General features: G+C 46.2%; 1 protein-coding gene across 4 annotated transcripts in view; it reads left to right on the plus strand.

Annotated features, from left to right (window-relative positions):
• Positions 1-21,096, plus strand: part of SLC24A3 (solute carrier family 24 member 3) — a 141,052-nt gene that overhangs the window by 21,425 nt on the left and 98,531 nt on the right. For all 4 annotated transcript variants that reach the window (XR_005700170.2, XM_040059922.2, XM_040059923.2 and 1 more), the window contains one exon: positions 511-648. Coding sequence is in view for 2 of the 4 variants with exons in the window: in XM_040059922.2 (XP_039915856.1) it covers positions 511-648 (138 nt within the window). In the remaining 2 variants the exon portion in view is untranslated. The remainder of the gene's footprint in view (positions 1-510; positions 649-21,096) is intronic.

Below are 21,096 nucleotides of genomic sequence, written 5' to 3' on the forward strand. Positions count from 1 at the left end.
ATGTGTGTCCAGCTGATTAGGCAGAATATGGCATGGCCAGGGCAGACCAGCCTTGTGCCAGGCATACAATGGAAATCAGCCAACTGTCTTCATTGACATTGCTAAAATAGAGCTTCACTTAGCAGCGCCAAGGCAAAGCTGAAGGGGAGAGCAGAGCATGGGTTGAGTCAAAGGTAGTGAGACAAAGTAACGCCTCTCATGTTCATGGATATTTCTTGTTACTGGAAGTGTGGAGGTGTAGAAATGACTCAGAGGTGTGCTCTGGCTTCAGTCAGGTGGTACTGGGTGGGAAAATAGGATGAACTTCAGAAGGTGTGTAGGAATGCATGTGGCTCCCGTGTGATGGGGAGCTGCTGGTAGTACCCCATTCCAGTGGGCTTAGAAATACTGCCCTTTTAAACCCCAGGGGCCATGGGATTTTTGAAATGCAAATGTTTTGGCTGCTTCAGGTGTTCAGGAGAGGAATCAGGAGTTGCCTTTCCTCATGTATCTACTGCTCTTTTCCTTCAGGTTACAATGCCTTGAGCTATTCTGTGGAAAATAGTGACAAATGGAGTGTGCGACAGCTTCTGCAAGCACGTGAGCAGAATGTGACTGATGTCCCAAAGGATGAGGGGCAGCTGTATGTCAGAAACTGCACTGAACCAGGTAGGAATGAAAGTTGCCTCTAGCTCCTCAGTCCTGCAGTTGGCTTCCTCACATCTCTACTGCCAAGATGTACTTATTTTTAAGTCCATAAATGCTGCTTTTCACAGCAGAGCTTGGATATAATTTCCTCAAGTTTTGGGAGAGGAGGGGAAGGGTTTTTCTCCATTCTTCAGGACTAATGTAGGTTACCTGCCCCAGGAAATATTCTTACAAGTACAGTTCTTGCTGCACTTCTTTGCCTATAATTTTTGCTCTGCTGTAATCCTTAATAACATTTCTGGACAGATGGATGATTATGGTCTTTTTTAGACAGCAAAAGCTGGTACAAAAATTGTTCTTACTCAGTTTTTGCTTTTGTGCTTAACTCTGGCATGATGCAGATCCAGTCTGGCAGCCTCACATCAATCAGCACTGGCGGTAATAATTTCCCCCACTATGCTCAGTACCTCAGCACCTGCTGTCTCACCAAATAGAGTGGTCTGTATGAAGCATGGGGGATTTTATTTTTGATGTATGGTTTTTTTCCCCGCCTTTTTTTTTTTCAGAAAGTAAAACAATAACTACTGAGTACCTTGTGTCTTCTCAGGAGGGAGAAAGCAGAAATACCTAGATATGTGAAATTACTGTTTCCTCTTGAAATTGTCATGATGTAACATTCCGTAGTAGAAACTGATGCAAAGTACTGCAGAAAGGAAGTGAAAGTAACAGAGTTAAGGTCCTGCATGTGGTTTTGTCGATTTTGTTTGGGTTTACCATAGTGTAAATGTAAATAACATTAAGCAGTGTTTAGTACTGTTGATTCTGTTGGTGTTAGACCAGGTGGCAGTCAGAAGCCACTGGGACACTCCCTAACTGCAGTGTCTGTGAAAGATACCTGTTGAGCTCAGTGGGCTGTGGATGACCTGCAAAATAGATCAGTTCTGCTGCTCAGCAAACAAGTGAGTAAAAGAGCTGGCAGAGGGGCAGGGGTACATCAGCGTGTTGTGAATGACGTTGGTGCTGCCTGTGAGCCTACAGAATGAGAGCAAAGTGGTGTTAGCAGTGCTTGAGTGTTTGAAAGTGTGGCCAGCAGTAGGGTGGCTCAAATCCTGATACAGCCCGGACAACAGGAACTGTGGTGGTCAGGCAGAGCTGATGGAAGGCTTGATCCCTTGGCAGCACCCTTGGCTGCACTGGTGCTGGATCGGGCCCCAAATGGTGGCACAGTAGTTGGGATTTCACCAGACATGGCTGCCTTTGCCTTCTCCAAGGGCTTCTCAGGGAAATGGGCAATTTGTGGTGGTGCTGAGTATCATGTATGAGTGCTGCATAACCAAAGCCTGGGGTCTGTTGTGACCTGGGAATTAACAGAGCTCAAACCTCCCCGGCATCCCTATAGCACTATGTGTGCTGGCCTTCAGGTGCTTCTCCTTCCCTCGGGCAGGTGTTGGGAGGGAAATACTGCCTGAAAAGTTTTTTTCCTGCTCACTTCCCAAGTGAACCTGTGTAAACACCTTGCAATTTGGCAAAAGTGGGTTGTTTAAGAAAGCAGTTTTACCTCATCTGCTGGTGGAGGGAAGTGGAATGCCTCCTGTTAAAATGTGTTGTGGTTTTTTGCAGTGCTTGGATTCTGTGCCCTGTTGACAGTAAACACACCTTGACGTGTTAAAGCGGAGATCTGTGTTCTTTAGCTGCTCGGGCGATTGCAGGCTCATTTGAATGCCTGCCATGACATTTACCAACTGCTACTTTCATTTCTTAATGGTTTATCCAGTGGCCTATCTAGTATCATTTCATCATCAGAACTGCTCCAGATAGTGGGGGTTTAGCTCACTTTGTCTTTGCAACAAAAACTGTAGAAATATTAAAGGGGGGAAATGGACTTAATCTAGCCTAAAGACCATTTTTGGGATTTTTTTGTTGTTGTTTTATTGACCTTTTTCTGAGAAATGCTCATTGTGGGCTCTGGCCTGGTCCTGTGGCTGATTGTGGTTGTGTTGAGTGACTGTGGAAGCAGAACCACAGAGCAGCCTGCTGTCTTTTCTAAGGAGCTTCTCATCTCTTGTTGCCCATCCCCTGAGTGTCCAGCCCTGCAGTCAGAGCTGCTTGTCCCCTCTCTCTTGGATCTGGTGGCTCCTTATGGCAGTGTCTGCTGTCAGACAGCAGATGCTCTTCTGGCCTCTCCTACCCATTCCCTTGTCCTTGTGGTATCCACATGAAGGTGTGTGGAACTGGAGATGGACAAAAAAAATTGGACAGAGTTTATTCACAGATGTAGTGATATTGTTTAAATCAAACACTTGTGATTCTGGGTCATGTTTGACAGTTTTAGCTCATGCAAAAGATGACAAGGAGAGAGTGAGAATTACTTGTGTCAGTTCAGCCGAAGTATCATTTACTCACCCAGTCCTTTTCAGAAATGTGATTCACCTACTCGAAGCCAAGAAAAATGATTAAGTTGGTTTAATGTTGAGGTGTGGGTCAGGTCCCTGTGCTACCAGATTCAGAACTCAGGTTGCACTGGAGGAGCTCTGAAGCTTGCTTGCTCTTATATCAGATGGGGTTTATTAGCTGCCAGAAGGTGACAGGCTCTGGGGCTGTGTCAGGATGGGATGGCAGGTGTCTGGAGGTTGAGGTCATGGGGGGTGGCCAAGGTCCCAGTGCTTGCTGCCATTAGCTCCTCACCAGACTGGCATATGCTTCCTCTGATGAGCTGTCATTGCCTTCCTTCCTCCCCTGCCTTAGCGCTTCCACTCCCACCTCAGAAAGGCTGAAAATAAAGTAACAGCTCTGCTTAAGAGTGCTGTTTTAAAGTCATTATCAGTAATAGCAGGAAATATTTGATTGCTGCAGGAACAAAAAGGTCTCTGTATTCATTTAGACCCTCAGGCATAAAAGTGCTTGAATTAAACAGCCCAAGAAGTTTCCGTGCAGTTATTTTTTATGTCTCCTTATCTTATTTCAAAATCAACTTTCTCCTTTATCAATATTTCTCAAGTGTGTAATAGGTCATGGTACTGTAATTTGTAGTGCTTGGCTGTGGAGCCCTTGCCGGCTGCTTGCTTGTGTCCATTTCTTCAGAGCTCCTTTGGCACCGAACCACAAACCTGAGCCCACAATACGTCCCCCCTGGCCCCTCAGGTGGAGCTGAGCTTTCTGATCTCTCCTCTTTCCTTCAAGCACATGCTGGGCTTTATGTGGTCTGAGTTCTGCTGGGTTGTCTTGCCCAGAATGAAGTTCAGAGAACTGCAGAGTTTGGAAAGGCCTTCTTCCCAAGCAGATACATGTAGCATGCTATGTGAAGAGTGATTTTGTTTCCCTTTTCTTCCTTTTTTTTCTTTTTTTTTTTTTCTTTTTTTTTTCTTTTCCTCTTTGAACTTCAGTCCAATTGAAAAGCAAAGTTGCCTTTTCTTGAGCAAAATTACTTTTATCTTAGCAAAATGGAAAGTAAAAATTTGTTCCTGCTTTGCAAGTTGCTAAATCTTGCTTTCACTTGAGGGAACATTAGAAAAATAAATTGCTGTAAGTTTAGTAACAAAATGTCCTTGAGAAATAGCAAAAAAGATGTTCTTCTATCACTGAGCTATAAGTTTTGTGAATTTGATAGAAATTTGCTTGAACTGCTTCTTCCACACTCTGCTTCAGTTTGTCAGCTTCAGACCTAAAGCATCAGAAAAACAGAATGCTGGGGTTAAAACCTCAGAAATAAAAACAAAAACATGCTTGTTTCTTCTGGGTTCTTTTGCTGGCAGGGAGCTGGGTTCTCTCTTGCTGCAGCTAGGAAGGAGAGATGTTCTCCTGGAGGAGATCAGAGGCTGAGGTTTGATGCTGACACATGGCCCCAAGGAGCTGGGGCTTGGGGAACCCAGGGCTGCTGCCCACCTTGTGTCCAGACACTGGATTTGGCTGTGTCCCGACAGCTGCACCTCTAGCTGAGGGGAATGTGCAAGGCAGCTGAGGGCTTTGGAGCTCTCCTTGCAGAGCTCATGGCTTCCTTTGTTGGAAACAGCTGCAGATATTTTCCTTTTCCGTGCTGCACTCTGCACTTGCTCGGGGCTTGGGGTTTGCCTTCTGGGCTGGGCTTATTTGCAGGACTGCTGGATTGTAGGACCTCTTAGAAATAAGAGGCGGTCACAAGTATTTTCTCTAGGATTTTTTAGCCATCCAACGGGGAAACAGCCCAAGTGTGGTTGACTTGTGCTGCTGTGCAGGGGAGCAGGTAGCTGGGCACATTGCTTTGAGGCAGGACCTGCTATGTTTTACAGCAGGGCTGTACCTGGACGATTTGCCAAAGGGGAAGCTCAGAACAACTGTTTTTGGCTGGGTACTTGAAAACTCTGAACTGATCAACAAAACCATGCAGTTCCCTGTAAAGCAGGGCCCTCTGGGGACAAACAGAAGGCCAGTGGCATTCTTTTTATTGAAATTTTGCCAGTGTTCCCATGTGATTATATGTGCATCTCCAAGAGCCAGAGCTTCAGGGAGAAAACACAAAGGTAGTGTGATTAAAATCAAGAGGTGGCAGTGCTATTATCTAGTTCATACTCAGTGTTCTATTGCATTGGTGAAACAAAAGAAGGAGAAAGCAACCCCCAGATTCCAAAGCCTGTGTTGTCCCTACAGTGTGCAGGCTGAAGAGAGGTGGTGAGCTCCAGAGTGTCCTCCTTGGAAAGCTGCTGTCGTTTTTTTCAGAATACATAACTGTACATGTATCAGATGTATCAACTGCACATGTATGACTGTAATTAAACTACTTGTTCTGACAGAAAAGAACCTTGGCTCAGCCTTCGGTGCCGCAGCACAGCTGGGATGTACACCCATAGTGTGGGGAGATCTCTCAGACTGGGACTTGTTTGCTTGATTGATGATGCTTGTGATGAGCCTGTTCCCATTTTAATTGTTGTTTCTGGTGGAAGATTCTGTGTTGTCACAGGCTGGCTGTGCAGGGAAAGTTCACAAAGTGCTGGGTGAAGATCTGTGTGTCATGCTGCATGGGGAGTGAGGAACACCAAAAGTTAATTGCCTGTTGCTACCCAAGAACAATGTTTATAGTCTTAAGAAATTATGACAAAGGGGAAGGAAGAAAGGAATAATCTTTGCAGGGAACAAGGAACAGAATCTGTACACTTGCTGCTGCCAAAGGCACAGGAGGAGGATGTCAAGAGTCTGTCAGAAGTGCAGCCCCATCTGTATGATAGCTCTCCAGTGGTGGAGTGGAGAAACCCTGTATCCTTTTTTATTACTATTTTTTCCCCTCTAGAGTAACTTTAAAATGCCCAGAAATTTTCTCAGGTTTTGGAATTATTTTGGCTTTTTTGTTTGTTTGTTCTTTGTATCTAGAAGAATGAGACTTGTTTCCTTGACCTTTTAGCAAACTTGGGGGTTACTCCTTTGGTTATTGTGTGTTGTGGAAAAGGCAGCAGTGAGGTCTGAAATACTGAAAGGGGACCTTCGCTTCCAAATCTTCAAGTGACTTTACATTTAAAAGGTGTTAAGCAACAAAGCTTGACTTCAGATGTGAATAAATATCACATTGTACCTCTCTGAACTGGGTTTTACTTCTCTGACACTTGAGGATGCCAGGCTGCCGCTGTGCATCACTCATAATTTGAGAAGTCTCCCATGAAGCCTCTGACCTGAATTTCTAAGGAAGCGGTGGAAGAAAAAAAAAAAGTGCTGAGTCAGACCTACTCCTTTGTCTGGGAAGAAAATGCACTTGGATTTTCACATCCTGAGCATGGAAAGCAGCATCAGTGGAGGGTTTTGGGCTGGCGGCTGGGAGAAGAGGAGTCAGTGTAGTCCCCTTGTTTGGTGGCTCTGGCTGTCTTGGGACATTGCTGAGGTGCAGGTGGCTGCTCACAGCTGCAATAACATCACAGTTATTGTGTACCAGATGTAGATGTTCTGGACTGGCCACTTACCTGAGTAGTTTCTTTTTTTTGCACATCTGAATTATTCGCCTGATGTGGTGAACGCAAATTGTCCACTTAGCATTTAAAAATATATTGCTTCATTTTGTAAAATGTCCTAATTCTCCCCAGGAAAGTCTGTGCTGCTGTAAATTTTTGGTTGTTAAAAATTTTAGACTTGCAGTACCAAGAAGTTTGTGAATGAAGTCATTTGCCCCATGCCTGTTGACCCCAGGCCATGTAAAATGTGTGACTTGTTTTTGTTGGGACAGAGTATGATGTTCCTGATCATATCAGCAGTACCTTTCCTAAGCTATTTGAAAGTTTCTCTGTGATGTTAGAAGGGCAGAGGGAATAAGCTTGATAATGAAGGAAATCAGAGCAAGTGGTTGTCAGCACATACTTTAAATTTTGGTGTGTCTGTAGTATTTCACATATTGAACATGAATATGTAAACAGGGGCCTCAAGCATTAATTTAAGTTTCAGGGCTGAAAGCTGACGTAGCTCTAAGATTCAGGACACGTCTTTCTTAGTGTTCTGTTTTAAATTTGGTATTTTGGAGCTATTACTGCAAGGGAAGAAAAATAACATATGGCCCCATGTTGCACACTGAATTTTTGTTGCCCGTTTTTCAGCTTTTGCCAGTAGTTCATAGTTAAAAATCAAAGAGTCAGATTTTCCACAAGTGTAAAATATTACTGGCTTCATTGAATTCACTGCATTTACACTAGATTTAAACGACCAGGAATCAAATACAACATCCCAAGTCAGGTTTTAATACAGTCAGGATGAAGTTTTTATCATCTACCATCTACATTTTAAACAGCACTTAATTGTATAGTTTTTATATACACACATTTGTGTAAATTCACTTGTGCATGCATAGAATAATGGTTTCATATATCAGTGCTGAAGCAGTTTTATTTAGTGTGCAGCAGTGGATAAAATAAAAATACTTAATTAAAATTCCCTTTTTTGGTGGACTGCATTTAAAAAAATCCCCAGATTAGTTATTGCTTGCCCATATGTGCAGGTCCTTTGCCATTTCCCTGCTGTTCCTGTTAGGAAATTGAGAGGTGAGTGATTCTTCTTTCCCAAAGATTCCAAGATGCCTGGTGCTGGCAGTGGGGTGGAGAGTTCCTGCTTCCACCCAGGCTCTTCAGGGGCTCTCCCATTGGGATCAAAGTCTTCTGTGCTGGGTGTGATGAAACCACACAGAAAGATGGATCACCCCTCCAATCCAGAACCATATGTGACAGTAAGACACGCTCTGGGCAAACGCGAGGAATAACAGAACAGGATACCAGCTGCTTGGAGCGTTCAAACCAGGCAGACACTCTATGGTCACCAGCATGGAGAGTTGCTCGGCACTCTAGAGATGCTGGGAGGTTTTCAGATTTGGTTTCATTTCCATCCCAAATTTTGGGATTTTAGGATATGGTCAGATACCCTAAAATTTCAGGATAGGGTGAAATACCTTTTAAAAGGCTTAAGCTGGTGCTGTGGAGAAAAAAGTACTGATTGTGGGGCAATAGCTGCCTCAGTGCTTCATGAGCTTTCTGGCAGCTTCTCTCTCAGGGGAAACTTCTGCCCCCCAGCTCACTGTGTGCCTTTGCCAGTGACCAAAAGTAGTGTCCTGGCAGTGCCACAGCTTTCTGTCCTCACCACTGGTCTTGGCAGTGTCCCCCACAAGCATGAGCTTGGATGAGGATCTGACAGGAGCTCTCAAGGTTGTTTGCACAGTCATCATTGTGCCTCTCTTGCTGGAGGGGGAAATACTTCGGAATAAACTCTTTCCTTGGTTTTATATGTATATGCATAGAAAAAAGAGAGGAGGGATAAAAAGAAGTGAGCAGTCCTGAGCAGAGTCCAGAGTCCAAAAGGCTGGTCCTGAGGCTGCAGCTGGTGAACACAGCAGCAGTGTCAGCCCGGGCACCTGGTGATGGATGGGCAGCTGCTGACAGCCACTTCTAATTAGCACTCCTTAAAAATGTGAGAAGAAACTGACTGGAGAATCAGCTCCTGACCCCATGAGTGTGAGTCCCCAGTGACCCAAGCGCTGCAGTGCTCTGTCCTCCTGCAACTTAGCAAGCTGTCCGGCCTGAGGGAGTATCCCAGTGATTCCCCACCACTGCAACTCCAGCTCCGAAGGGCTCAGAGCAATACTGAGCCAGAGGTGCTGTCTTTCCATCTCTTAACTGGCAGTAGAAGAGGAGGAAAGGAGAAAGTGATAGTTATTTTGTGTTAAAACAGAGATAATTACTGCTATAGAATTTCACGAGAAAACAAAGTGGCAATTAATTATTCATTTTCAGAACTCCAGCATGGCTTGGCAGAGCTGGGGTTCACATATCCTGTGGGCTGGGGCACGAGGAGTCCTGTGCGTTGTCACCCTGCATGGATGGCTCCCTCAGGAGGTGGCTGCACTGGGGACTCTTGGGGCTGCTGCCCACGGGAGCTAAACCTGTTGCTCCATAAAACCTGGCTGCAAGCCAGGCGCCTGATGGGATCCCTGCCTGTGCTTGTGGTAGACGCGGCGGTGCGCCATGGGCATGTCAGCATGCCTGGAGAATGGCCCTGGCAGTAGGAGAAGCGGGTGCTCCGGCTGGAGGGGTGTGTCTAACACTGCACTCTGCTCCATCTGCACCCAGGTCCATGTTCACTGGGAAAAGTGCAAGCAAAGTGTGACATGTATTTGCCACTGAGATTGTGCCAGTGGGCTGAGTGACACTTCCCTAGTGCACTCTCACATCTCCCAGTTAGCAAGTTGGTAACTGGTGTCTCTGTATGAAATAGCTCCTTCCATTTCATTTTCCCTAGAAATTTCAGTGTTTTCTGTGCCCTGTGCAAGCCTTTGTGCTCTGCAGTAAGAGCAGCTGAGCTCTGCTTCTTGAGAGGAGGCCATTGTGCTGGGGAAAAGGGAAGGAGGGCACATGGATTTTCTGTGAGGGGACATCAGAGCCACTCTTGAAGGAAGCAGGTTGTCAAGGATGTCCTCCTACAGCTGGTTGCTGTGAGGACCCTTGGTGAGGCAGGATGGTGCATGCAGGGATGTAGCAGCTTTCCTGTAGCCATAGCAACAGATGGGGATGTGGTGGCGACTGCAGGCTTGCCTGGACTGATGGTCCAACAAGAGAGGTGTGGCTACAAGGCCAGGCAATGAAGTGAGCCACAGCCATTCAGGTGTGCAGGGCAGGCATGATGAGACTGTCCAGCTGTGCTGGTGGATCCTTTCTGGTCACGCTGGCAACTGCCAAAATTGAGGGATGGGCAAGGGACCAGACAGGACAGCTCAGAGAGCAGTGGATAGGGGAGTGCAGATGAATCCCATCCCACAAATTGTGTCTTGGAGCGAGATTGTGGGATCCCTCCAGAGCAAGGCTCCTGTGGGTAGTCACCCTCTCCCCCATCCCCAGTTACCAGGATTACAGATTTAATCAGGATGCGGGAGCTGACAAATATTTGGACTGGGAGATGGAAAGTTCCACTGAGCACCACTCATGTGCTTAGGGGAAGCTGGCAGTGGGGGAATTGAGCTATTCATGCAGCCTCTGTGCTTGAATTAATTTTATGTTTTGCTTGCACTTGGGTTCCTCCTTTTGACGTGTCTTTCCAAACTCACTTTTTCTTAAAAAAACCCCAAACCCATAAATTCCAAGTGAAGCTTTTGTTGAAAGCCAGCACGTCTTCTGCCCTACTTCCACTGCATCTGTGCTGAATGGTTTGGATTGAATCACTGTCTCTTGGGAAAGACATGCAGGGATATTTAACCCGCCTTCAAAATAGAATCAAGACGTAGGTGAGCACACAGGAAGTTGAGAGGACCTGGAAGCCCACAGCTGAGTTATGTGATATATCATCATCCATAACCTGCGGGACCAAGTTTCCTTGAAGCTCTTGGTGGTGTTTGGAGAATGCTAGAGGAGACCTTGGTGTGCAGGCACACGTGCATCCCTGTTTGAGCACACGTGTGAGTGCCTGGGTCTTGTTTGCTCTGCAGAGCACAAGGAGTGCTCTGCACGGCCAGGGACAGCAGAGCTGAAGACAGGATTGATGTTTCCCCTGGCAGATTTTTCCATGTAGCAAATTCTCTGCTGCTTTGAGCCTATAAATCAGGATCAGATGGCCTTTTAAGGGTGTATGCTATCAGTCAGTTTCCCATCCTATTTTGATTTTGCAGATCCATGACACATTCCCAGTGGAAGTGCAGACTTGCCTGCAGCCAGTGGAACTAGAAAAAGTCCTGCTGTTTTTGCTCCTTTTCCCAGCCCCATGGATGGCGTTCCTGCAGAGCCTCCCTGGGTGACACTGCTCCTGGGGGAGCCCTGCAGGTGAAGCTGGGGGTGTCACTCTGGGGGACAGGGCTAGCACCATCCCTGTTTCCCACAAATGGGGTGCTGCCAGTCCTGCTGGAGCTTAGGCAAGCAGAGGGCTGGTAGGGTTAGAGCAGAGCCTGTTGCCCAGTTTCAGAGGGAGGAGGTTTGCAAGCAGACCAGGCCTAATTTACTGCCTTATTTTTCTACTCCCACAGGACCAGTAAAAGAAACACATGCTTTGTAGTTATCTGTAAAACTCCAAGAACTAGGTGAACTGCTCAAATGATGTTGCTGTGAGTGATTAGTGTATGGAAAACTGAAACAAACTGGAGGCTTGTACGTGGTGCTGGGAAGGTGACAAGCTGTGTGTTATGCCAGGATTGTGCTCTGTGTCCCTGGCTCTGTAGGCGCTGGAAATTGCATAGCAGGAAGGTTCTCCGGTGTGCAGAGAATCCCCTCCTGGGCAGGACGGGCTGTGGGAGGCTCAGGAATGGTTTGGGGTGGTTTTGCCCATCTGACAAGCTTCATGGCACAGCAGCAAGGGCTGGGGTACTCAGGATTGCAAGAATGAGGTCATCTGAGATTTGGGGTAAACAGAAACGACCTGGGAGGTTCTGTACGGAACCTCAGGTGTGGCTGTCAGGGCAAATCTGTCTTTATTTCTTGACATGCTTAAGAGCAGTCACAGTGGGATGGCCCTCACAGGCAAACACACACTCTGGCGTGGCTGTGCACTGTTTCTGTGAGGTTGAAAATACCTACAGGAAAGTCAGAATAAATACTTTTCTCTGTTGCCTTTGTTGTTCTCTTTTTTTTTTTTAAACATTTCATATCTCTTCTTTGTAATACTGTTTTGTTCACTCAAAATTTAAATAGAACAGTTTCGCCTGCTTTTTAATTTTTTGGGTGAAAATATTTGAGACTCTCATCTTCATGTTTCAGTGTGAAGGTGTCAGTGTGATGGTGCCACAAGTGATGCATCCTCTTCCCAGCCCAGAGTGTCCCCTCAGGAGAGTGGGAGCAAGCTCTAGGATCCTGCAGAAGGCTGGAATGGCTGAGGAGAAATCTGTGCTGTTCCAGCTCTCCTCAGGCAGTGTGTCGTGAAGTGGGAGATGGAGTTGCAGTTTTTGGATAGAAACATTTTGTTTCTAACACTGGCTGCAGCAAACAAGTTTGGAGAAGCATTAAATTCTGAAGCAATTAAATGTATTGTATCAGCAAAGTGGGATTTTTTTTCCTTTTTGTTTTCCTTTTGTGAGATACTTTGCCAGCTGTTGTTTGTGGAAAAAAAAATCTTGACCTTTTTTATGAGAACTGTTTTTAGGTTTCTTTGTGTTTGAGGCTGATTTATACATTATGCATTAGCTCGGAAAAGTGGAACAATTATTTACCAGCCTGAATATTTAGAGGAAGAATAAATGGGAGTCAGTGAAAAGCCTATATGGATAGCTTAGTCAGAGATTCAGAAGAACTTTCCTGGTGTTAGAAATGGTACAATTAAGTTGTAAGGGAACAGCCGGACAATAAATGGACTTTACCTATGTGTGGGTGAGCCCTCTGCCTGCAAGGCCTCGTGCTTGTCACTGGGCTCCATGGCCGATACACGATGACAACAGAAACCTCTCTCTCTGCTGGATCAGGGGGACTGAAAGCAGCTGGGAACTTCTCTGTTTGGAGGTACTGGTTTCGTGGAGGCTGGAGAAAGAAGGGACACATGGAATGGTTCCTGACTGGGCTGGCTGTGTTTGGGAAGAACTGAGGAGGAGTGGGTTTTCTTTGTTTAGGCTTGCTGAATGGTATTTTTGAGGGAGTTCCTTTATAAGGCACTTTTATAATTTCTGAAAAATACACGGTACTTTATGCTGTTCTCTTTTCTTTTTGCTTGTGAGTGAAAGAATGTTGATTAGAGCTTGGGGTAAGCAGCATCCCATTGTCTGGGACAAGGCATAGGATTCGTGCTGCTATAGAAGCACGCTTAAAGGTAATTATACTGCTTGCTGACTGCAAAAACTTGCCACCAAAAGATAGTTTATGGAAGCTGGACTGTCTTAGGAACAAATGGAGTAAGTGGGTTGGAGCTTTGAAGAAAACAAACAATATGGGGGAGAATAACAGTCTTACACTTCAGAACATCAGTTTCAGAGCAAGGGGCATCAGGAAGTGACTTCCCTGGGAGCAGGTCCTTGGCTACCTCAGGACTCGGCAGGAAATTGTGACATGAATTTGAACAAAATGCAGCTGGCCAGCAAGCAAACTGATCTGTGAGACCTGTGAGCAGTGCTTCAGCATGATGGTGTTAAACAGAGAAGTTGCAAACCTGCCTGAACATCATTGGGCAGGGAATGAGGACTGACCTTTAGCAGTCACAGAGTAACACGGCATCCTGTTCCCTGAAAATGCTGCAGGGACACACAGCAAGCAGCCATAAATAAGGACTCAGAGAGGGAGGCTTTGCAGCTCTCCAGGATGCTCTCTGTGCTGGTTGGTGTCATCAGGGAGGGGAAGAGGTGGCAGCAGAGGAGCCACGTGTGGCTCTCAGAAGTACCGTTGTGCAGGACAAACTGCCATGGGCTGCCTGGCACACATGGAAGGCTGGCTGAAATCTCCCCATTGTGCTTGCTGATTGGTGGTGCTTGGCCATTTCGTTGCTTTTCCAGGCAGGCAGGCTGTGTGGGGCAGCTGCTGTGGCTGTTCTGTGGCTGACTATGGCTTGTGCTCTGTCCTACTGAATAATAGTAAAGATACCTGCAGAGCTGAACTGGGCTTGGCAGAGAACATGAGGGAGAAAGCAAAACAAAATCCCCCTGGGCTTTTTGTCCAAGGGGAAGATATAGAGGGTGTTTGTTGTTCAGTTCTTTGAGGGGGGCTTGAGTAAACCATGTGTGGTTGGCAGGAAGCATGTAGTCCAAAGCAGCCAGGCCCAAATCCAGAAGGGTTCATTTGCCCTACAGCATGTCCCGAAATAGTTATGTTTGGATAATGTTTTGGGGGTAACTAAGCTGGAACATGTGTATAACCGTTAAAGTTGTGAATGCCTAAAAAGGGAATCCATGCTAAGCTCAAAAATATGGACTCATCATATAATTTAAAAAAAGTTACAATTGTAGTTTGGTTTTGTTACATTAGGCTATAGGCATTTTGGCAGGGATATCATGGGAGATGAAGCTTGATGCTTCCCTCAAGCTTTTTCAAGACTATTCACTGTTTTGCCAAAGTACATGTGATGCATTCTTAAAAAAATCCATCTTGGGTTCCTTGACCTCCTGCTGGAAACTGCTCTGGAGGGTAAATGTGGGACAAAGCGGATCTTGGATGCCCCTTCTCCCCTGCTGGGGCTTTGCCTCTGAAAACCAGGGTGAGGGGCTGCATGTAAGCCCAGTAAGGAAGGGTCTGGCTCTTCTGCTCAGCTGGACCTGGTGTTTAGGCTGGCAGGAGAAGTTCTAGCCATCTGTGCTCCATTGGACATAATTTGTGTCATCTGCAGTAAAATTGTAATTAGGTGAGGTGGTCTTTGGTGTTGGGGTTGAGCTGAACTCTCCCGGCATTTTCTTACCTCTGCATGTGGGCACCAAACTCAGGAAGAGCCACTGCATGTCTCTGAGCACACAGAATCGGTTTATAACCCTTTACTTAAGGGCGTCTCGGAAGTACCCTGGACAGAGAGGATGATTAAAAATGCAGAACCCTTTAACAGGGGGAGTTTCTCAATTTCTTTGAGGGGCATAAAGCCATAAGGCCTTACTTTTATCTTAAATTAACCCAAAGTTTAATTTGTTGCATTTGTTTTAGTTCATCAGCTGTGCGAGGGTGAACACAGGCAGATATACATCAGAAAATTAAGCTTTACTACTTAGAAAAAACCACAAAGCCTTACAGCTGCATTTACGCAGGAAGAGCAAAGTTGGTGAAGAAGAGTGAGGGAAAAAGGAGATTTTCAAAGCCAGTAGATTTGTTCCTTTAGTTGCTTTCAGGTTTGGGAAAACTTTTTAAGCTCTTTTCTGCAAACATGATGTCCTAGGGTAACTTTATGATGCCTGTATCCCCAGTCGTCTGTTCTGTTTGTGCTGTACATTGAGTCCTGTGCCTTTAAGACTGGTTCTAAGAGCAAGGAGAAGCGCGGAGTTTGTTTTGAGAAAACTGCCTGACTCCTCCACATTCTTCTGTGGACAGCGTGTTCGGCGGAGGCTTGGAGAGACTGCAGGACAGAGATCTTGTTTTGCTTTTAGTTAGTTTCAGCTAGCTAGGGCAGAGAAGTTCCCTGGACTGTTTTTTTTCCCTTTTTCTTGGAACTGTTTAAACCTGCTCTGGACTGAAAACCCAGGGGAGCACTGGGGGCTGCACCTGCGGCCCACCGGGGCCTGGACCTCGGCATTTTCCAGCAGCGCCGGAGAGACTGGGACTGAGGAGAGGCACTGAGAGAGAGAGAGCCGAGCTACACCCATGGCAAGGACTTTCTCAATTTGCCATCTCACTTCAGAAGGAGAGGTTTTATTGTTTCATATTATTAATTCTTTATACTTGTATGCACTTCATTTGTTTAGTAAAATAGTTTTTTCCACTTTTCTCCAAAGGTTGTTTTTTTTTACCGGACCGGTTGGAGGGAGGGGCCACTTGGGTTTGCTTCCTTAGAGGGATCCTATACAGGGGTTTTCTCCCAAATTTGTCCCAAACCAGGACACATGAGGACTCAGGAATGCTTTTTGACTGTTCAGTTTCTTCTGGCTTTGTTTTTTAACTTGCTTGTGATGAAAGTAGGTTTGACCCTCTGGTTGTGTGAAGTGACACTGAGTGAGGGCTGCCAGGCCGTCCTTTAGGTCAGCTGGCATGTGGCCCTGCTGCTCCCTGGGACAGGAGCTGGGAATGGGGATGAGGATGTACCTTGGCGGCAGCCAGGACTGAGTGTCCCCCTGTTCAGAAGCATTTCCTGGTCTCAGGACCCTTTGGGGGCTTCTGTCTGGTGGGGAGGTCTCTTGGGCACCAATGGCTTTTGTTCTGCAGAGATGATGGAGCCATGTTCAAGGCTTGGCTGTTGGTGCTGTGTGGCAGAATGGGGAGCATGGGGAGCTTAGGGTCACCTGGGGGGCTGTAGCCATTTCCTTCCAGTTCTCCCCAGTTACGGTCTTTGGGGCATTATGCAGAGGATGCTGCACTCTGCTCTGAGAGCCACAGGCATATGGCAGTGGTAGGAGGGGTTTCCATGGAAACTGTTCAGCAGCATGACATCACACACACAGGGTCACATTTAAGCTTTTCAAGGCTTTTTGGATTTCAGGGTTTACATAACTTTGGAGGAGTTAGGCTGGGGCTTGGATCTAATCAGTAAGCAGGGTATTAGTTGAATTAAATTTGTAGAAAAGCCAGACATCCCAATCCAAAAGTGACTGGCAGTGGTGAAAGCAGCAGCAGTGGTTTTCTGGTCATCTTGGACAGGCTTTGCAAGCCCTTAGGGAAGGCAGAGCCCCCCTCAGCTGGGGCAGCAGCAGCGGCTGGGCTGGGCTGGGCTGGGCTGCGGCACAGCCGCTCACACACACACCCACCTTTATAAATGTTTGTGTAGCTGAGTCAAGGTTTTTTTGCTTGGAGCAAAAGAAGAATCTTCATCTTGCTTCTAGGTATCTGTAATAATTTCCTAGTAGCTGTTTGTGTTCAACATTCTGCCCAATAACTTTTCTTATATGTGAACTTGAGGAAAATACTCTCTGGTTTTCTGTTATATGTAATTTACTGTTTTTATGAGACATTCAAGACTGAAGCGCCTTGTGGGAAATTTGGAAATAATGTAATAACATCCAGTGAGGCAGTAAACTCTGCAGATAATGCAGGGAGTGTCTTGAAAGATGATGGATTTGTTTTTAACCACAGTATCACAGAATCACAGAATGTGTAGGTTGGAAGAGACCTTCAAGATCATCGAGTCCAACCCATGCCTTAACACCTCAACTAGATCATGGCATCGAGTGCCACATCCAGTCTTTTTTTAAACATGTCCAGGGATGGTGACTCCACCACCTCCCTGGGCAGACTATTCCAGTACTTTATCACTCTTTCTATGAAAAACTTACAACTGCTCCAGACTTGGGGTTCCTGACTCAGCATTCCTGATGGGAATGATTTACAGCAAAGAAAAGCGAGTTAGTTCTAGGATTCCCTGGAACAAAAAGGTTGCCTGGGCTGGAAAGGAATGATTTGTCTTGCTGAGGGGAGGTGCAGCATGAAAAGGTGGGGAAAGAGTGAAATCCAGAGTAAATGCTATGAAGACCCCTCCTGGTGTCTTTCTTCCAGCTGGGCCCAAAGCTCTTCTGCTTGTCAGGGTCTCAGGGCCAGCTCTGCCTCTGAGCCACAGGAACCAGTGCCTGGCAGGGCTTAGAAGAGTATCCCAGACTACTTTGGGTGGGAATGTACCTTAAAACTCACCTCAGTTCCCTGCCACGGGCAGAGACAACTTTCACTGTCCCAGGTTCCCCCAAGCCCTGTCCAGCCTGGCCTTGGACCCTTCTAGGGATCCAGGGACAACCACAGCTTCTCTGGGCAACATGTGCCAGAGCCTCAGCATCCTCATTGTAAAAACTGTTTTCGTAATATCTGATGTAAACTCACCCTCCTTCAGCTTAAAATCATCACTCCTTAGCCCTGATTAGGAAATGAAGGGCTCTGTTGCAGCTTTGGGGGTTTATGGAGTGTTACCTGAGTGAAAGCAGCTCTTAAAGATTGTATGTATGTATGTATGTATGTGTGTATGTATTTATGTATTTATTTATTTCAGCAAAACACATTTGTGTACGTCAAAAGATGTATCATCTGACGGAATAGTGTCATACCTAGAATATGATTCATACACCAGATGGCATTTGTCCACCTCTGGAGAATTAATCTCCTAATCTATTTGTCTTTTACTTGTAATTGTGTATGAAAGACAACGTTTATTTTAAGGAAAAGTTATCAAACCTGCCCTTTTTACTTAACTAATATCATTTGAGTCCACATACAAAATTTTGTTTCACAGACAAGAAATTCCTGTGACTGCCCCCAGTGAGAGAGTTATCTGTGCAGGTAGCAAGAAGGCTGCAGCCTTTCTTTTCTGCAAAAGATGATGGTTAGGGAAGATTAGGCTGCTTTTTTTAAGGAGTCAGAAATGTTGCAATTCCATACTTGTAGCCAAAAATAATTACATCCACCCTGTTGAACAGGAGTATGGGTATGTTCAGTAAGACAGAGGTCAGTTACAACCTCTCCAAGCCACCCCTTTAGGAGCCACTTTGCCCTGTCATCCTACGCCAGCTCTTATCTGATGTCCTCATGTGCTTGTGTGGTCTGTCCACTCTCCTTTGCTGCCGTAAGAAGCACTTCTTCACTCCTGACAGGAACACGAGAAGGAGTAACTTGGTGATGAGCTAGGTGGATTTTACTGCAGCCTGGGCATCCTCAGTAATGTTGTCTGGCCTCTGCCCCTTCCTCAGCCCTCATCATGGTGTTGGTGATGGAACAGAGAGGGGACAGCTCAACTATGAGGTGTGGTCTGAGACAGTTCTCCTGACTGGCAGGCAAACATCAGCCATGGTGAGTGGCCAAAAGGAATGAATATCCACTCCAGTGTTGGCTTTTGGGTCTGTGTCACTGTCACTGAGCTTGGGTGGCTCTGGAGCACAATCCCGCTCCCCTGGCCTCTTCCCACAGCACAGGGAGAGGGTGATTGTGAAGTGGAACTTGTTGGATTAAGGCCTTAAGGACATGTGAAGCAGGGAAAGGATGCACAGGGTGAGACTATGCCACAAGCTCCGTGGGAAACCACCGAGGGAGTAAACCAATCCCTCAGGTAGGATTTGCACCGCTCAAATGCGTGGCCCTAAAGTTTTGTACTCCTGCAGAAGCAGGCAGTTTAGAAACAATTTTCATAGAGGAGTTCATACAGATTTGAATCTTGGGATTGGTTGTTTTCAGTGTATTTGGTGGTGGTTTGTGTGCAGAGGTTGGAAGGCAAGCAGCTGTGATTCAGGATGGAGAATAAGGCTGACATGGGGATGAGTACGACAGCCATAGCCATGAGAGGGGATTCACAGCACAGCTTCTGCACAGAAGGCAGACAGTTCCTGAGTTCTGGCACATGAAGCATTTCCAGCAGGGATCAGAAAATGTTTGTGCTCCAGCTCTCAGCTCTACCAAGAACTTGTTAGGACTGCTTGCTGCAACAGTGTCAGCACACTGAGGAAGGAACTCAGGCTGGAGTAGGTAAATGTGAAATACTGGGGCAAGCAGGGGACTGTGGAGGCTCAGAGCAGGAAGACACCACCTTGGTCTTGTTTGGTGCAATAAGTAAAAAAAAAGAAAGTGCTATCTGTGCATACCCAGGAGTTAGCACTAAACTGGTAGGTAGGATTGACACAACAGGGGATAGGAATGGACAATAGATAAACACAACCTGGAAACAAGACATTTCTAGCCACAAGGTGTGGAAGAGGGTTGTGGAGGAAAACCAGCCCAGCCCCAAACTGGGACCAGTGAGGTCCCAGCTCAAATCCAGTGTTTTACAGAAAGGCTTCACAAGACTGCAGAGAGGTGTTAATGGAGGTGCCAGACTGGAGCCCCAGTGGAGCAGCTTGCTAGGGTGGAGGAATTCCTGCCTTGGGAGCTGAGGGGTCTCAAGGACCCTGTGGATACTCTGCCGTGTTTCATTCCTAAGCCTAGTGGCACTCCTGGGGCACCAGGAGAGTGCGCTGGGAGCTCAGTACTCAGGTGGAAACACATTTCTCTTCTGTTTAATGAACTGCCATGAGACAAAAAGCTGAGCACAGCTTCAAGTAGTCCCATCACTCTGTAGGCTGGTACCTTTGTGTGCTGAGAGCACTTCATCTCTTAGAAAAGACATGCCTTTTGCTTGCAGCCCAGGGTCCTATGTGTTCACCCATGTGTTGAGAAACAGCTTGCAAATCTGATTGGCATCCAGCCACTAAACTTCCAGTGACCTGCCTGCTGATATTATTTTGTGTGCTGAATTCTCCTGACATATCTTTGTTGAACACATTGTATTGTTTTTGGAATAAATGTAAGGGTAAACAGTAAAAACTGTTTGGATCGCAAACAGGGCAAACAGCTGCCAAGGATGGAGGTGAAACATAAACTTTGTGGCTGGTTTGGAAATAGAATTTTTGGTCTGGCTGCCCTCTCTGGAAAGGGGCAGGCTTGCTTGAGCAGTGCCAAAACAAAGCACACTTGACCTCTGCCATCCCTGGATGCCAGCTCAGAAAGTGTTGTATACAGAATCTGCCTATTTTTGAATCTTGCCTCACAGAGAAAGTACTGCAGGTGAGTGGCTTGGTATATTTAGGAAGTATAGAGAGTTTCTACAGTGGGCTAGGCCAGAGGTTGGTTTTACTATCCCAGCTCCAGCAGAACCAGTTGCTCTTCAGCAGTTGTATGCAAGTTGAGGAGTCTGATAGGCACTGACAGGACCTGTCTCCCATGAGTCAGTCTAACGTGCCTTTTAAAATGAATCTAAACTTTTTAGTATAAATGAATCTAAACCTTTTGGTCTCTGCAGCTGACTGAAGATCAACACCAACATATTAAGTGTTAGCCATCTCTAAAATCCCAGGGAACTTTTTGGGTCACACAGGGCTCATCAGATGTAGAACTGACAGCCAGAATCAATAAGCAGAGCAGGAATTTTGGAGCTTATTGTTCCAGATCTACCACCAGCCAGCTGGATGAAACTGGGAGAATCCTTTTGCCCATCTGTTTTATTCACTAAGAAAAGGTTCAAATTGGTCCTGCTGTCCGTGCCAGGCCCAGCAGAGCACAGTTGGATGTTGGGTGAAGACTCCTGATTCTTTCCTGAGCAATGAGGATGTTTACCATGTGTTTTTCCTGTCCTCATGTACTGTTCTGGGTGGGAAGAGGTCTAATCTGGATAATGCAGTGAGCAGGAGTGGCTGATTAGCAAATCCCTGTCATGTCTGTGAGGTGACAGACAGCAAAGGCAGATTGTTGTTGCTGACCATGTGCTCCCATGTCAGGTGAGGGTGGCCAGCTATTAAAGGTAGAACTATAAATTGCACAGTAGGCAGGAAAGGGCCAGAGAGAGGTGTGATTTGGGAGTGCTTTTGTATTCCTGGTGTTTCTCTGGTGTTTATGAACTGTTGATTTTTTTGCTCTGAGTGATGGGATCCTAGCAAAGAGTGTGGGGATTCTCTCCCTGGCCTGGTGCCAGGCAGATCATGGAAGCTCAGCTCGAGTAAAGCCTTGTTAA

Source organism: Hirundo rustica, chromosome 3 (genome assembly GCF_015227805.2).
Source record: "Hirundo rustica isolate bHirRus1 chromosome 3, bHirRus1.pri.v3, whole genome shotgun sequence".
NCBI classification, from domain to species: Eukaryota; Metazoa; Chordata; class Aves; order Passeriformes; family Hirundinidae; genus Hirundo; species Hirundo rustica.